Source organism: Gopherus evgoodei, chromosome 4 (genome assembly GCF_007399415.2).
Source record: "Gopherus evgoodei ecotype Sinaloan lineage chromosome 4, rGopEvg1_v1.p, whole genome shotgun sequence".
Classification (NCBI taxonomy): domain Eukaryota; kingdom Metazoa; phylum Chordata; order Testudines; family Testudinidae; genus Gopherus; species Gopherus evgoodei.
In genome coordinates this window covers 106,047,842-106,065,492 of record NC_044325.1, presented here as the reverse complement: position 1 = coordinate 106,065,492, position 17,651 = coordinate 106,047,842, and the positions used below count along the sequence as shown (strand labels likewise).

At 39.5% G+C, this 17,651-nt stretch overlaps 1 protein-coding gene across 1 annotated transcript in view; it reads left to right on the top strand.

Moving 5' to 3' along the window:
- The window catches only part of LOC115650454 (vitamin D 25-hydroxylase), a 36,595-nt gene extending 21,193 nt beyond the window's left edge, over positions 1-15,402 (top strand). Inside the window, exons 3-5 of the mRNA XM_030560455.1 lie at positions 9,031-9,663; positions 13,331-13,660; positions 15,043-15,402. Of these exons, the coding sequence (XP_030416315.1) occupies positions 9,031-9,663; positions 13,331-13,660; positions 15,043-15,218 (1,139 nt within the window). The 3' untranslated portion in view covers positions 15,219-15,402. The remainder of the gene's footprint in view (positions 1-9,030; positions 9,664-13,330; positions 13,661-15,042) is intronic.
- Positions 15,403-17,651: the final 2,249 nt, after the last annotated feature.

The following is a 17,651-nucleotide window of genomic DNA, read 5'->3' as shown; positions in this document are numbered from 1 at the left end:
TCCAGGAGAGTGAATTATTCTATATTTTACAAGAAAAAGCATTTCACTGAATTGAGTTGTAATGCTGATTGCCAGCGTCTTGGACTCAGGATTATTTTCCCTCAGGCTTTAATTACTCAGGTCCTGATAGCTCTCCTAACATAGATTGCTTCTCTCTTACCCATTTTCTCTTTTATATTAATTTCTGGTCGCTGGACTGGGTAATTTTGCCATTCCTTCCTTCTCCCTTCCAAGTGAACTGGGGCAACATTAACTAACATAGTTAAGTAGCAAGAAAAGAAACTAAAACAGATTTTGTGCACACACATCATATATATTCATTCTTGCAAAATAAAGACTAAAATTCTTAGAATGCAGAAGCTTTGCTTCTCTTTGGATGCATGGGCTTTTGTTCCATTTTAGCTGTGAAGAAGGCAGTATGATGCCAATGAATTTTACTTTTCATTTCAGATATAGTTGGATGTTGCATTAAAATCTTCATGGCTGTAGACTATTTTCACTCTCATTCAGAGCTCTCTTGCTATCCTTCCCAACTCAAGTGGAATCAAAAAACCTTTGTATGCTTTGTCATTCAAAATATAATTTGCTCATTATTTTTTCCTGTGCCTGTGACAAACCTAGAAGAATTAAAGAAATGAACTGATCTTTTGGAGAAAGACAAAGGCAGAATTTTGAATCTCTTAATTCACCTTTTAAATTTATGTAGAATCAATTTCCCAATATAACAACTGAGGTAAGGACAAATAGGGTCTTTTAAACCCTTATGCTCCTTGAGTTGTCCACAATTGAAGTGTTTTGACTGTGGACCCTCTCTGTGTAATTGTGAAGAAGTAATAGTCTAGATTAATCTCTGGATGTAGGATCTAGATCTGGGATCCAGCAACAGAAAATCCACCAGAAGCAGGAATGTAGTGGTGCAAACCACCCTTGAATCTCACTCCACCGAGAGGTTATGAGTTCCAAGTTGGCAAAACTGGCCTAGACTAGCCATGGCATGTGCTGATTTAGCAGCTGTCCTGGGGCAGCCTTCACTGGTGCTCAGCCGGAATTTAAAGTTGTTCTTCCCTGAGGGAATTCCCACAAGGTAAATATGCTTTGTAACAGCTGGCCCTGTAAGCATGGCTGTGTACATATTCTGCAACTGACATAGATAAAACAGGAGTTAAGGGAGCAGTTGTCAAATATGAGGCATCATACAGATATCACCTTTGGTTCCAAGTGCAAACCATGCGTCTTTGACTTCATTTTGCTAATATAAACACAGAGTGCACATATAATATGTTAAAATTATTTATTAAAAACCCCACACAATTTCTCCGAGAGAGGAAGAAGGGACTACATGGAACAAACACTAGTCAGGTTGCTCAGAGCACTTCAGTGATTACTATATTGATGAGAGACATAAAATAATCGGTATAGAACAGAATCCACCCCATGGAACAATGTGTTTTTGTTTTTTAAAGTATTGCACAGCTAAATTGTGGACATAAACGTGAACATCTGAAAAATAGGGGCCTATACAGAAGTTGGAATTCAATCTTAACTATAGAAATCTCTACTGACTACCACTATAGTACTGTGGCTTCAGCATTTTGTCATCTGAGTTCACTTAACTTATTATTTTATATTATTCGTCAGTCTGAAATTCAGTTTAAAAACAGTAGTACATTTTTAAAATGTCTAACCCAGTAGTGCCCAAGCATTTCCTGTTTCACCTCCTCTCCCCCCTTACCAGTAATGGAATCTATCCTCATCCCCCCTCCATTACTGCACAGTTGGCTCAGCAGAGGAGCTTGGGCTGATGGTGGAGCTGGGGGCAGAACTGGAGATGAGGGAGAAGCTGGGGCTAGAGGCAGAACTGGCTTAGGGAATGAGGGCAGAACTGAGTAGGAGGCAGAGTGGAGCTGTGGCTGGAACCGGAGATTGGCTGGAGGTGAAGTGGAATTGGGACTGGAACAGAGCTGCAGCTGGGGCCGGAGCTGGACTAGGGGCAGAGCAGGGGCCAAGGTAGAGTTGCGGCTGGGGGCAGAGTGGGGCTGGGTGTTGCTTCCTCCCCACCCTTGGGGGCTGACCCGGGCCCCAGCACGTACCCCTCCCCCCTATATGTTCCTCCGCACCTTCTTTGGGGGGCATGTCTCACACTTTGGGAACCACTGGTTTAATGTATTGAACTGCCTAGAAGTATAAAAAAATTTAGTATTCACATAATAACCTTACCATCAAAGCAGTATTTCTTGTCCCATCAACTCACTACCTGCTAGATACCCAAGAGAAAAGATGGGCTTTGTAGTGAACACAAAGCGTTAACAATGCACACTGGTGGACCAAGCAATACAAGTAAGGTCTCTTCTTGGAGGATGCCCTGCCATCATCAGTTTCTCTTTTATACTGAGGGATCTCTGACTTGTGTGTCTTCTCTGATAGCTATTGTAGCAGAATCACACACAGAGAGAAGTAGTCTCACAAGTAACTGGGTTTCAAATTATGCAGGACTCTAAAAACTAACACTTTAACAAATTTATTAGGTTGTGCAGATTATGGAGTAGTGGTATAACATGTACTCTGAGATAAGCAGTGTGGAAGACAAAATGCCATATCAGAAGAAATCGGTTGGTGAAAAAAGGAGGGGAGGAAATCACTGTCAGTCATTGGGTCCATAAGAAAGAATTCTTCTTCAAGCGCTGTCCCTCTGGGTGCTCCACTTCAGATATCGTCAGTTGGAGATTTTCAGTAGCAGTGTCTGTCAGCGCTGCACGTGTGCAGTATTTGTCTCGCGGTGCTGTTGACGCCTTGACTAGCACATGTGACCCGATCCCCCCCTTCGTTCCTTCTCAACCATCCTCGGCCTGAGACAGAGCCCTGTAGAGGTGTTGAAAGACAACCTAAAGAAAATAATTAGAATTAGTTAGCAGTTATTAGTGTTAGTTAGGTTTAGTTAGTTACTAGTCTAGATATTTCTCATCCCCTTTTCTGTTTCCCTTAAAAAAAAATCTTTAGTTATTCCATTTAAAAACAACCTCAACAAGGGACATTAAAATATGTCTGGCTCACCAGGTTTCAAAAGATGTTCCTTGTGTAAGGCTGCAATGCCGATTTCTGATGGCCACTCACTGTATGTCTGTTGCTTAGGTGAGTCGCACATACCACAAAAGTGTGCTCACTGAAGCAACCTTAAAACCAGAGCCAAAAGAGATCGAGATCTCCAACTTAAACTCATTCTCATGAAGAAATCCCTTCAATCAGCTTCTGAATCTGGACAGCAGAACTCCCCAGTCAGGGACTCTCCGGCAAGTCATTGGCAGAAACATCAAATACTCACTACTCCAAGAAAGCAAGGAGAAGAGAGACATCGTCTCAGCAGAGAGAACTGTTGAAAAGAAAACAGTCTCCTGCAAGTTTGCTATCCTTAGTGCCAACTACACCAAGAGTGAACACCTTTGATGCACCAGGAACCTCCGGCACCACCCACACCGGGGCCCTACTAGCAGGGTTAAGGAGTCGAGAGGCAAACACAAGCCAAACTCCTCCTCCATGGTACCATCAACACCAGTGAAGACAACAGTACCACAGCCTTTAATGCCAATGCCTTCACCTCCGATGCCTACAACACATTGGCAGCACCAGCACAGACCAAGATAACCAATAAATAATCGTCTCTGACCACAGCGCCTTCAGGGCCATGTCCTTTGGTGTTGACATTTTTGAAGTCCATGCTACTGTACCAATTTATACAACAGGAGGACATGGCAGTATCTTCCACCCCACGCTCACCACTATATGGTACCAAGATTCACCGGTATTAACAGCATCATGCCACCATTCTCCAGCAATGAGGAGGACAGTCTAGAGAAGGACACCTTTTCATCGTGCCACTCCTCGCTGTCCGGTACCGGGCCAATGCTGGGACATATGAGATCTAGAGACCACTGAGGCCGAAATATACAGCCATGGTTCAGACACCCATGGATATGTCCACCTATGTCATTCCCGATGCAATGGCCGTAATAGGACACAGGGGCAGCCTACATGAATCAGTACAACAGACCTCAAAAGAGACACCATGTTCCTTTACAACCTCAGTACAGGAGCCGTCAGTGACCCCTCAGGAAATGGAGGATGACAGAGAAGTGGACACGGAACAAGACACATCACCTGCCCATAACTCATCATCATCGCTGGATGAGGCTGACATGCCACCGCTTCCTGTGGCTGCAGATGACTTTAAATTCCAAGAATTGTTCCAGCATGAAGCACACAGCTAAAACGTCCCATTTGAGGAAGTGACCAAGACCCAGCATCAGCTTCTAAAGATCCAACACACTTCATCTACGTCCAAAATAGCACTGCTAATTAGTGATGCGATAATGGAGCCAGCAGAAACAGCATGGCAAACACCAGTCACCATTCCCCTGGTATGTAAAAGAGCTGACAGGAAATATTATGTCCCTGACTAAAGGAATGGACTTCCTCTTTTCACGCCCTCAACCTAATTCATTAGTGGTAGCTGTGGTCAATCAAAGAGGAAGACAACCCCAGTACAGGTCCACTCCACAAGACAAAAAGACTGGAAGAGGCTAGATCTATTCAGTCACAAAGTATACTCATCTGCAACTCTACAATTCCACACAGCTAATTATGTTGCACTCCTCACAAAATATGACCACAACACTTACACGAAACTCAGAGAGGTCTTTAACGACATCCCCAAGGAGAGGAAGGAACAATTGAAGGCAGTCCTTAACGAGGGACAGATTGTGGCAAGAACAGCACTACAGGCATCCCTCGACATGGTGGACATGGCTGTACAAACAACAGCCACAGCGACAGTCATGCATAGAGCATCATGGCTACACTCATCCAGAATCTGAAGGACTTACAGACAAAGTAGAAGACCTCCCCTTCAACAGAGACAAGTTGTTCTTGGCCAAAACAGGCAAGGTCCTTCACTCCGTGAAGGACTTCTGGACAACTGCCCATATCTTAGGCATATACACACTTTCAAACAGGCGGAGAAGATATCAACCATACCAGCATGGCCAGGAGAGTACTTTCCAAAGACAATGACCTTACGACTTCCAGAGACAGAGACAGTGCTCGCAGAGACTCTGAACCCCACAGTCTCAGCCTACTGCGTCCCAGACACCATCGGGCAAGACACAATTTTGAAACATTGGTCAAGGGTTTGAACGATCTCTCCCAACAACCGGTGCCATCTACACATACCCAGATCTTTGGTCACCGACTGCGCTCATTCTATTCATACTTGGGCATCTATCACCATGGATCAATGGGTCTTGGAAATAATATGATCGGGTTTTGCTAGCCCCGTCAGGGATCCCATTCCAACAGGATCCACCATTCATACTGATCACAACAGATGCTTTGCTGATCGACTGGGACATAAACTTGAATCAGCATACAATCCCAGAGACAAACTTACACATCAACCTGCTCGAACTGCACGTGGTTCACAATGTGTGCAGTCACTTCCTTCCAATGATAAAAAACAAAATAGTAAGAGTCATGACAGACAACACTGTATGTATGTTCTACATAAATCAAGAGGGAGAAGTCATGACAGACAACACTGTATGTATGTTCTACATAAATCAAGAGGGAGAACCCTGTTCTCATTCCCTGTGCATAGATACATAAAATTATGGAATTGATGCATAAATCACAATGTCACTATTACCACTTCATACCTTCCAGGCTGCCAGAACACAAAGCCAAAGACCATGAATGGGAACCGAATGACAGTATCATACAACACATATTCCAAATGGGGGTGTTACTCATCAACCTATTTGTGACATCACGAAACAACAAATGTCCACAAATTTGCTCATGAGCAGGCCTGGGACCACGACCTAGGGGAACGTCTTGCTCATCTCCTGTACGCATTCGCACCGATACCACTAATCTCAAGAGTAAGACACTAGATACAGACTGACAAAGCCAACTTATAGTTCTGACATGGCCCAAGCAGATCTGGTACCCAGACCTGAAGTACATGGCAATCTGTGCGCCACACAATCTCCCTCTGTGACGGGATCTTGTCTCACAAGACGAAGGTCAAGTCCTCCACCCGAGCCTGGAGAAACTTCACGTGAGGGCATGGCTCCTCCATGATTAGCTAATCTGTTTGGAACAAGTAAAGCAGGTGTTAGGAAATAGCAGAAAACCAACCACACGCACCACTTACCTCCAAAAATGGAAAAGATTCTCCTTATGTTGCCAGAACAAGAACGTATCTGCACTTAAGGCATCACTCCCGTTAGGCTTGGAATACATACTACAACTAAAGAACTCAAGGCTTTACACAGGCTTAGCTAGGGTACACCTACCACCACTTACCACCTTTCACCATAAGGTTGATGGCGTATCAGTATTTGCACACTCGATGACAAAACGTTTTCTCACAGACATATGAAATGTGTACCCAGAAATAGGCGAACCCATGCTATTATGGGATTTAAACTTGGTGCTTAAAAGCCTTACCCAGAGCCCGTTTCATGCTACTAGCCACATGCTCCCTTCTCCACTTATCAATGAAGATGGTGTTCCTGGTTGTAATTACATCCACAAAAGCGAAATAGAGGCTCTTGCGGCTCATTTCCCATACACTATATTCTTCAAGGACAGTCACACTGAGACCACATCCAAAATTTATACCCCAAATATCATCCTCTTTCCACATCAATCAACTGATTCACCTGCCTACATTTTATCCCTAGTCTCATGCGAATACACAGGAGACTGTCCTATATATGTTGGGTATCCGCCGTGCGTTAGCATTTTACTTGGACAGAACAAAGCCCTTCCAAAAATCCCCAAGGATTTTTGTTTCAAAGACAGAGTATTCCAAAGGCTCTACAGTATCCATTCAGAGACTACTGAAATGGATTTCCAACTGCATCTAGATGTGTTACGAACAACTCATAATAGAACCCCCATCAGGGCCTATTCAGCAAGAACACTATCTACCCGCCCCTCCTCCCCTCTACTTCAGAGTTCACAGTGAGGACTCTATGGTAGAGAAGAAACTGAGGGTGTTGGGTCGTGCACATGCTAGTCAAGTTGCCAACTTCACCGCAAGATGACTACTGCTCACATGTGGCCCTGATAGACACTGCTAAAGAAAATTTCCTATTGATGGTGCCAGGAAGCACTGACACCTGACTTGGAGCCACCCATAGGGGGACACATCTTGAAGAACCTCAGTTACTGCACAAGGTGAATAACCTTCTCTTCTAAATATTCTCCCATAGCTAAAAGTGTGTCAGTATATAAAAAAATAAGAGCATAACCCCAATCCCATTCTGTATTACACAGGAAGGCCATTATATTAGATAAAAATGAATTGCTATAGCATAATTAATAAGCTAAGTGCCTGACACTCTGAGCTTGTAGGTAAGGGTGGGGAACTAAAGGTGATACCTATCTGTATCCAGAACCATCCTGTATTCATTGACATAGACACCATGCAATTTATCACTCTGAAACGAAAACAATTAACCTTTTTCTTGTTTTGCTGGTGTTTTCTTTTGCTGGTGTTTTTTAGAGACAAAGTGTCTATTATCCCATCTTTGCACAGAGATGTACATAACTCTCATTAGGATTTGAGGGAGTTGCTAATAAATACATGTCATGTTCTGGAGTGCAGTCCAGACCAATGAGGGGTTATCACTGCCTGCCCTGCAACCTTGGGTGCTTTGCAATATATGCTGTTGTAGCTCACAACTAACCTACCATCATGCAGGTCACACCCTGAGTATCTGTTGTGTTATACACCTGTGGTTTAGGAGCTCTGACCATCAAAGTCTGTGTACAGCCCCACACTGGTTTTCACCAGTCTGGGTTACTACTTGCAGGGTGATCCAAACACACTTCCAGTCCTGAAACTTCCCAAAATCATGTTCACTATAATGTTCAGCTCTCTCCTGGACAGTTAAAAGAAATAATATAGTTAATTTGCTTCTTTAAGGAGACAAAACACACCAGTTTGCTACATTAACTGGAGTTGATATTCACTTCAGTACAAACACAGCACTATTGGTTTAGATCAATAGTTTTTAATAGATTTAAAGTGAGTTCAAGAATAAGAGATAAAGTTAGATATGGCCACAAGCAAATAAAAGTTAAAACACACATCTAAAGCAAGTTTTGATTGAAGGCTTTGTTCAAGATGGCCTTTCTCACTCTCAGTCTTCTAGCAAGAGGGTGACCTACTCTCTCCTTGGTCAGGATCTCTTCCAGAGGTTCTCGTGCCTTTGTCATCTTAGGTGAAAGTGATAACTTGGGGTTCTCTGACCCTTTCTTTTATATCCATTGAATCTCTGACGTGGATTCTCCTGAACAATACCCCTCAAAGTAAAGTTTATTCAGGCTGTGAGGAAGGCACATGGAGTCTGGTGGTGAGGGAAGCTCCATGCTCTTTCTTCCCCCACCTTTGTTTGCTGAAATGCAAATTGTTCTGTTTCCTGCCATCTCCTCCCCGAGTTGTCTTGGTGATCCTGTTTACTACTTACATGTAAACTGGGGTAAACACACATTCCTTTGTTTAAGGACAGACCTGTTTAACAACTTTTTCCTAGGCAGAGCTGTCTGGTTTTGAACATTTCCTAATAACATCATATAGAAGAATTAATACCTTTACATATAATTTTGCTATATAAATTTCACCATGATATTACTGATAAGCAAGTTACTTGTTTTCAAATGATACGTCAAAAGGCATATTATTACAATAACGTGTAGGATGTTTTTTCATATGATACCCCATGAGGCATATTATTACAATACTGTGTAGGCTGTGAATACACGAGTGCTTTGGGTCACAATACTTATATATGTTAATGAGGAAAGAGATGTCTGAATCTTTCCTCCACTGGAGTGAACATTACCACACTGGGACATCTCTATTTGTGAATTTACTTTTAGAATGGACTGCTGTTTTTCATAGTTTTGTTTTCTGTTGAATAAGGATATAGAGCTATGCATAAAATACTGTTGAAAATGTATTTTCAGGTTTACTGAACTCTAGATACGGTAGAGGATGGACAGAGCATCGCAAGTTAGCTGTAAACAGCTTTCGTTGTTTTGGATATGGTCAAAAGTCCTTTGAACACAAAATTTCAGAAGAATCCATGTTTTTTCTTGATGCCATTGATACGTACAAAGGCAAACCTTTTGATCTTAAACACTTGATAACAAATGCAGTCTCAAACATTACTAATTTGATTATCTTTGGAGAACGTTTTACATATGAAGACACTGAATTTCAGCACATGATAGATATTTTTAGTGAAAACATTGAATTAGTTGCTAGTGCTTCAGTGTTCTTGTATAATTCTTTTCCCTGGATTGGCATATTACCCTTTGGAAAACATCAACAACTGTTTAAGAATGCAGCTGAAGTCTATAATTTTTTGCTTAAACTTATTGAGCGTGTCTCTAAAAAGAGGAGGCCTCAGTCTCCTCAGCATTTCATTGATGCATATTTAGATGAAATGGATCGAAGTGGAAATGATCCAGAGTCTACATATTCAACCAAAAATTTAATTTTCTCTGTTGGAGAACTTATCATCGCTGGAACGGAAACCACAACAAATGTTTTAAGATGGGCAGTATTGTTTATGGCTCTTTATCCGAACATTCAAGGTAAGAATTTTTGTCATTTCTGAGGAACTGATATTGTAGCCTTTATGGTGAGAATTTAGAGTGCATTTTCAACGTGGTGTGTTGGCGTTGCCAATACTAATCCTTAGTAAAAATAAAAATGTGTGTGCATTACTCCATTATCTCCCTTTCTTAATGTATTGCAGACAGACATGCCAATGCTATTTTATGTGCAGATAAAATGGGTATCTAGTTACCATTAGGATAATATTTTAAGGTTTTTTTTTTTTTTTTGTAAACACTTCAGTGAACTTTTTTTTAAATAAGGAGAGATTTACTTTTATTGTGTGTAGGTTGAACAATATGATGACTCAGAATACTGGCTGGCAAAAGAATGCAAGAATCAGCAAAAAAATGTAAATCAGATTTTGGGTAACTCTTTGAACCATTTTTTAATCCTTAAGTGCATCAATCCATAACAGGTTTATGTACTATGCACTTATATGTATTTACATTGATTATTAGGGGGGGAAAAGACAATATGAGCATTTTAAAACATAACTAGTGTTAGCACAGTTCTGAAGTATTACGCTAACGTGTTTTTGAAGATGATCATATTGAAGTTTTAGTGCAGGAACTTGAACATTAAATGTCATTAGTTAGCTTCCTTTCTGAGTTCACACACCTTCTGAGAAAAGTTGTTTTTTCATATCACAACTTGTAAGTGCTCAGGTTGAACTAAGACTTTTTAATACTTTGGGGAAGAGGCCAGTTAAGTGGCTTAAATATTATTGTGTGAAAAGCTGCTATTTTATATATGATAGGCCAAATTTTCTGTTCATGTAAATGGATGCTGCTGCCCTGACCTCAGTGAAGCTGTACTCATTAACAAACACCAGCAGAGAATTCTACTCAGTGTTTAATTTTCATACATTTGTTTAACTGGTTTAACCGTGCTCTCCTGTACATCTTGGCGATTCCACAGAAATTGTGATTGTAATTGCATAGGGACCATCACTTAAAATATCTTATACATTTTGGATGGCCTCTATTTCATCAGAAGGATTTCCTAAAACTCCACATTTATATGTCTACACCTTGTCAGCAGCTAAGATCTAGGGGATAGCAATATATGTTTGTATGTATGTGGCATGAGATGGAAGTGAAAAAATTGAAGGCTAATAATTACCTTCATAACTAGCTATATTTACTCTCTTTTAATTTCCTCATAATACAGGATCATTGTTACCTTAAAAGCAGCATACAGCGTTGCCAACTGCACATAGCAGGAAGTCACCAGACAAACCCTGAAAAGTCACTAGATGTAGCTGTTTAAACACTCAAAAGGAGTCCAAAATGTCACCGAACAAAATTTCCAGAGAATTCAACAGAGAATTTTATATTTATACACACACACACACACACACACACAACCAAGTACAGTCACAATCATTCACAAGCAGCTCAATAGTGTTAATATAGTCCATCCCGTGCTGTTACATTCTGTTGCATACTGGAAGCAACTATAACAGTACACTCATAAGGAGGGTGCCCTCTGCTCATTGGGAAGGAAACTGCAGCCCTCTGCTCATTGGGAAGGGCACTCTGTACACTGCAGCCCAGGTTGGCTGAGGTTGGTTAATTTCAGCTGAGCCTTCCTTTCTTGTCAGCCTGCATTTGAGCTAACAGGTTAGTGAAAGGGAGGGTCCAGAACCAGGGGGAAGAGGCATTCACCTGACCTGACTTGGTGTTGCAGGGAGCCAAGAAAGTAGTTTTAAAAACAAAAATCTGTTAGCTGGACCCCTTTTTCCCCCACTTCCAGGGTTTCATTTCTGAAAACAGCTGGGCAGCTAATGCCAGGCCAGGCCAGGGGAAGCAGTAAAGTGGAACTGAAATCAAGCTAGCTCCACCTTTGATCCTGTAGTAAGGGCTTCATTCCTGGAGGCACGGTACCCCTGTGTCATTCCACCCCATCTTCCCTCCGTGCGTCTCTCCTCACTGGCTAACCTGCCTCCCCCACTCTACCCACTTCATTAGCCATTTTTTCCTTCATCACAGGGTTTGATACCTACTGTTGAGTGGCAAGAAAGAACACATTTGGGTAAAAACAAACCCTGGCTAATGTGCTGCTCTCTCCAAAGTGCACTTGACTTTAGTAAAGTATTTAATTAGTTTCCACAAACTTATTTTCCTCATCTGCAGATTATAGTGATCTCAGCCCAAGAAATCCTGGAATGTGATTCCTTCTGAGGACATGCTCAATTGAGATGTAATGACATTGACTTGGTGTGCAACAGAATGTAGTAAAAAGATCATGGAATGGATTTTATTAACACTGTTGAGCTGCTTGTGAATGATTTTGTGACTAGATATTGATGACTTCTTTCTCTGAATGTCACTGTAATTGGCAGTGAAAGTCGCTAGATTTGTCACTGGTCACTTTTACACTTATTTTCTCACTAGGGAAACCCAAAAGTCACTATATCTAGTGACAAAGTTGCTAAGTTGGCAATGCTGGCAGCATACGGCCTTCTTCCCTTCTGCATTAGGTCTTCCCCAAAACATCATCTTCCAACAGGGGACAGAAACTAGGCACTGTGTGGAGTTTTGTGTCTCAGCCAGATCATTTAAGAGGCACTGTATTGTTAAAACACGAAGCAATCCCTCTCCTCTAAAATTCTCCTGTGATCTCAACTTCTGCTAGCCCTTGGGAGAAAAATAAGCTCAGGATTCAAGTTCAGATTCTTTACATAGCAGTAAGTAATATTAATATCCTGCATTTATGTACACAATTTCCACGAGAATCTCAACATGTATCAAAAATAATAGCTAACTACAAAATGCACTAAAGTTCTGGTCTGATCTATCTCATGCACTTTCTTTGGGATTGAAGAGGTTAGTTTCATTTTAAGAACTTGGTAATAGATCTTCATTGTCTAGATGTATTGTATCGATGCCGGTCAAGCTGTATCACTGCTATTTTATGTGATTTAGGGGCTGTCTAATGGCATTAGCAAACACATTGATAAAGTACATCAGAAAAAAAAAGAGTAAATGAGCTGTTGCCCTGTTGAGCAAACTATTATGTGATTTTTCAGTGTGGAGTTGATTTAAAGGATCCAATTATATTTTCTCATTTTTAAAAAAGAGCTTGAAAGAGAAATAATTTAAATTTACATCCCAAAAAGTTTAAAAAATCCAGAATCCAGCTAAAGTTGTTCCTTTGACTTTTACCATAAGGTGCCTAACTATTTCAAGATTCTTAAAATGGTGGGTGATTTTACACAACATATGTGATGTACTATATTGGGATAATTAGATAAAAAATTAAGTAGCTCTTAATTCTGAATTTTCTATACATGGTCTTCTCTTGTGTTTGATTTTTTCTTTTTGCATTTAATATACTTCATCTTAGCTATCTAGAATGTGATGTTACTTATTCCAATTCTCATGAGCTCCTTGAAAGGAGAAATTTATTGAGTAAAGAAAAACATTGGAATCAAGATTACGGCTCCAGTTTGTTGTGAAATTACTATTTCTTTGAGGCTTGAAAAAACTGTCAGCAGTGGAATGAGAGTACGAGAGGAAATTAAACATTGAAAATATCTACCATACTAGCCTGTTAGGTGCTGCACTAAGTACTAAGGCATTTCTAGTCTTAACACAAAATATTAATGTATTTTGCAACTAAAGGTTTTTTCTCTAACAGGGCAAGTTCATAAAGAAATTGATTTAGTCGTGGGCCCAAACAAAATACCTTCTTTAGAAGAGAAAAGCAAAATGCCTTACACTGAAGCAGTTCTACATGAAATTTTAAGGTTCTGTAATATAGCTCCGTTAGGTATTTTCCATGCAACTTCTAAGGATACAGTTGTGCGCGGTTATTCTATCCCTGAAGGCACTACAATAATTACAAACCTCTATTCTGTACACTTTGATGAAAAGTACTGGAGTAACCCAGAAGTGTTTTATCCTGAACGGTTTTTGGACAGCAGTGGGCAGTTCATCAAGAAAGATGCATTTGTTCCTTTTTCACTAGGTAAGAAGAGCTCATGCCTATTCATGCATCTATATACAATAGTGTTAACTATCCACAATAGACAGCATGATGTAAAAAAGCTACACTTATGATAAAACAACTGTTTGTAAAGTTATATTTAATGCAGTGCATCAGAGGCTTGGTAAAGTCCATAGGTGCCGGAACTAAGGGAGCTGTCGCACTCCCTGGCTTGAAGTGGTTTCCATTATATACAGGGTTTACGGTTTGGTTCAATGGCTGTCAGCACTCCCACTATATAAATTGTTCCAGCAACCCTGGCAATGTCGTGTAATGGTGTCTCCTATATAAATTAAAGGACATTTTGATACAAAAAGTGATCATGTCATTTAATGTTTTATAAGTTTGTTTTATCTGAGGATTTTACACAGCCTCTGTCATTGTGGTTTCTAACTGAGTTTTGTTTGTTTGGAAATTGATGCAGCAGATTTTTGTGTCTGATCAATTTTCATAATCCAGTTTCCATCTTTGAGCACTTGAAATTGCAAAATATGAATGAATACCTTATTTTAAATTTGGATTTAGGATGTCAGCTAATTTTGTTTTTCCTATTGATCACTTTTTGGGAAAATAAATTCAATTGATTTGGAGCAGAAATTTGGAGTATCCAGAACTACTTGATTGATGCTGCAGATGCATTTACAGAATACAGCGTCCTAATTATTCAAGCAATCATATAGCATGTGGTTTCTTTATTAAATCAATTGAGCAAATACCAAAACCCCCAAACCCTTCAGACTAAAGCTTTCATCTTACAGAATCTGGAAAGTGTTTTCAAGCTTTAGAACAAAATAAATTAAATGTCTTACTAACAATTTAACCTGCTCCTATTTATCTGCTCTTGTATCTTATCACATTGCTTCTTGCCTCTTGTACTTCATCAACTCTGCTAGCCTTGACTGCTTATTTATCTGCTTCTCCCACAAACACCTTTATGCTTCCAGGCTGTGTATTATGCATGGAATGAGAATTAGTGTATAAAGCCACTACACTATCCTACTTTAGATCTGTACAAAAGTCCCAATTTTACTGTGATATCCATGGGTAATTACCAACTGATGATTGGCAATAGACAATAGGCACAATTTTGTTGTCTTTTGCAAAAATCCCATTGATATCATTAGCAGTTTTTGCCTAAATTAAGACTGCAGGATTCGATCCGGTGGTATTTGTGTTGTCAAAACTACAAATGTTTTTAAAATATGACACTTAATATAATTTGCATATATACTTTCCTATGAATCAGACCCAGTATTATGTCCAAACAGCTGCACTTAGAGTAGAAGCAGAAATAACTATTCTTTTTTTAAATTTAAGTGCAAACATGATTACTGTAATTTAAAAAATATTTTTTTTCTATTCAGGAAGAAGACATTGTCTTGGAGAACAACTGGCCAGGATGGAAATGTTTTTGTTTTTTACTTCATTACTTCAGCGATTTCACCTGCATTTTCCACATGCTTTGATTCCAAATCTGAAGCCAAAATTAGGCATGACATTACAACCACAGCCATATCTCATCTGTGCTGAAAGACGTTAAAGCATATGGGCCAAACTCTCAGCTGGGGTAACTTGGAATAGCTCCACTGAATAAATGGAGCTGCACCAATTTACAGCAGCTGAGTATCTGGCCCCATCTTTTATTTACAATTATCTTGTTCATAGTCTTGCCAAAAGAACAAGAATTGTAAACACTCTCTGTTAAAGGACTTACACACAAATTTTGTCTTATACATAGGCTTTTAGGTATTTCATTTACTTGTATGTAATTTTCACAAAAAAGACATTAATACTTTTCATGTGTTTATAGATTCTGTTCTCACTTCAAAAATCTAGATCAGGTTCCATTTCTCATTTCAACTTTAAAAATTTCATTGAATTACCCTATTTAAAGATTAATAAAAAATTCAGCTACTGACACACAATATTTTCTATATACATGATATTTAAATAAAGTTGAGAAAAATAGTTTCTAAAATTTTTAACATAAGCAGAAAACTGTTTTTAGTTTGGGAGAATGTTCTGATAAATTTGGAGAGCTTCGATGAAACCTGTTGCAGTCAGAGTCCTCTCATGAAATCTCAGATAATAAAAAACTGCCCAAACTTATTTTTAGAGTACTTCATTAAAAATACATAAACCCCATTTTTCATTAAAACCCCTTTTTGAAATATGTTGTAATAAATCATATATCTATCTGTATATTCTTCCTTCACAAATCCCCTCTTGCCCACTTGTATCCATTCACAATGCTGCTTCAAAGATCATTTTTCTGGCATGACATTTCAGGTATATCACCTCTCTTTCTACATCCTTCTGGTTATTCCACATTCGCTACAGCATCAAATAATAACTATATGTCTTCACTTTTAAGGCACTTCATGGCCTATACCCACCCTATCTAGCGTGCCTTATATGCTGTCAGGATGTTGAATCATGTCTCTGCTCTGACAATTATGGCAGCCGTCATTATCCATTTGTTACATTTTCAAACAAGCACCTTATTGCTCCCCATGCAATCCTATCTACTGTTAAAAATGTGTTACTTATTTCTAGTTTAACCTGGCGTACCGTTAACTTCCAGCTATTGGATTTGTTATACATTTTTCTGTAAGACTGAAGAGCCCTGTATTATCACCTTCTGGTCCCCATGTAAGTAAGTACTTATAGACTGTGATCAAGTCACCCCTAAATTGTCACTTTGGTAAGATTGAGCTCCTTGAGTCTTTCACTGGAAAGTATGTTTTTTTCATTATTTTAATCATTCTTGGGGTTCTTCTCTGAACCCCTTCCAGCTTTTCAACATCTTTCTTGAATTGTGAACATCAGAACTGGATGCAGTATTCCAATAGTGATCGATCAGTGCCAAATACAGAGTTAATATAAAATCTCCACTCCTAACTCCATATTCTGTTTATACATCCAAGAATCACATTAGCCCAGCAGTTCTTAGACTTTTGCCAGCACAACCCCATTTTAATAAATTATTTCCTTCTGGGACCCCAGACAGCATGGCAGATGCCATTTTGATCAGCATTAATTATATTACCCTCCTCTAATTCTTAGCTGAGTCCTGTATCAGCTGTTCCAAAATTTTGGCCAAGATCATTGTCACTCTGTAAAGTCTTGTAATTACCTGGGTCATCCAATTTACCATTTTAACATACTGTTACAACGTTATCTTTCTTCCAATCCTCTGGAAATTCACCAGTGTTCCGAGTTACTGAAAATCATGTACTGAACATTACTGATCCAGATTGCTCCTGGGCCAGCACTTTTAAAACCCTTGGATGCATTTTAGTCAGACCTGCAGATATCAAAATGTGTAACTTCAATAGTTGCTGTCCTCCTGAGTTACTTTTAGAATGGAAAGTATTTATGTCATCATCATGTGATAGGAATACATCATCTGTTTTTTTCCCAAATACAAAACAGAAATATTTGACAGCTTCTGCATTATATTATTGACAGTTTTATCATTTTCATCCTGTAATGGACCAGCTCTGGGATTCTTTGTATTCTTAATATACTTAAATTCCTGGTTGTCCTTAACCCTGCTGGCCATAGATTTCTTCCTGTGTCCTTTCGCTTCCCTTATTAGTTTTCTGCAATTCCTAGCTCCTAAAATACATTCATTGCTGTCAGCTTCCCCATTTTTCCACTAATAAAATGTATTACTTCCCCTTTAAGCCAAGATAGCCTTTTCTTCTCTTCACAGAATGTAACAATAAATTTTTTTTAATTGCTCTGTAAATGTAAAATTGTTTCCTATGGTGAATTTGCTAATATTTGTCCAGACTAGTTTTAAGTGTCCCAGGGGAGACTATTATGGAGCCTTAGATGTCACTGTAGGGAAGCTTTTTTAGATTAATCCTAAATTTTACCTTCCTTAATTTCAGCGCAATAATTTTAGCTAAGCTCCCTTTAGCTATGCCTCCGTCAGACCACAATAAACAATTCCTATTCCCCTTTG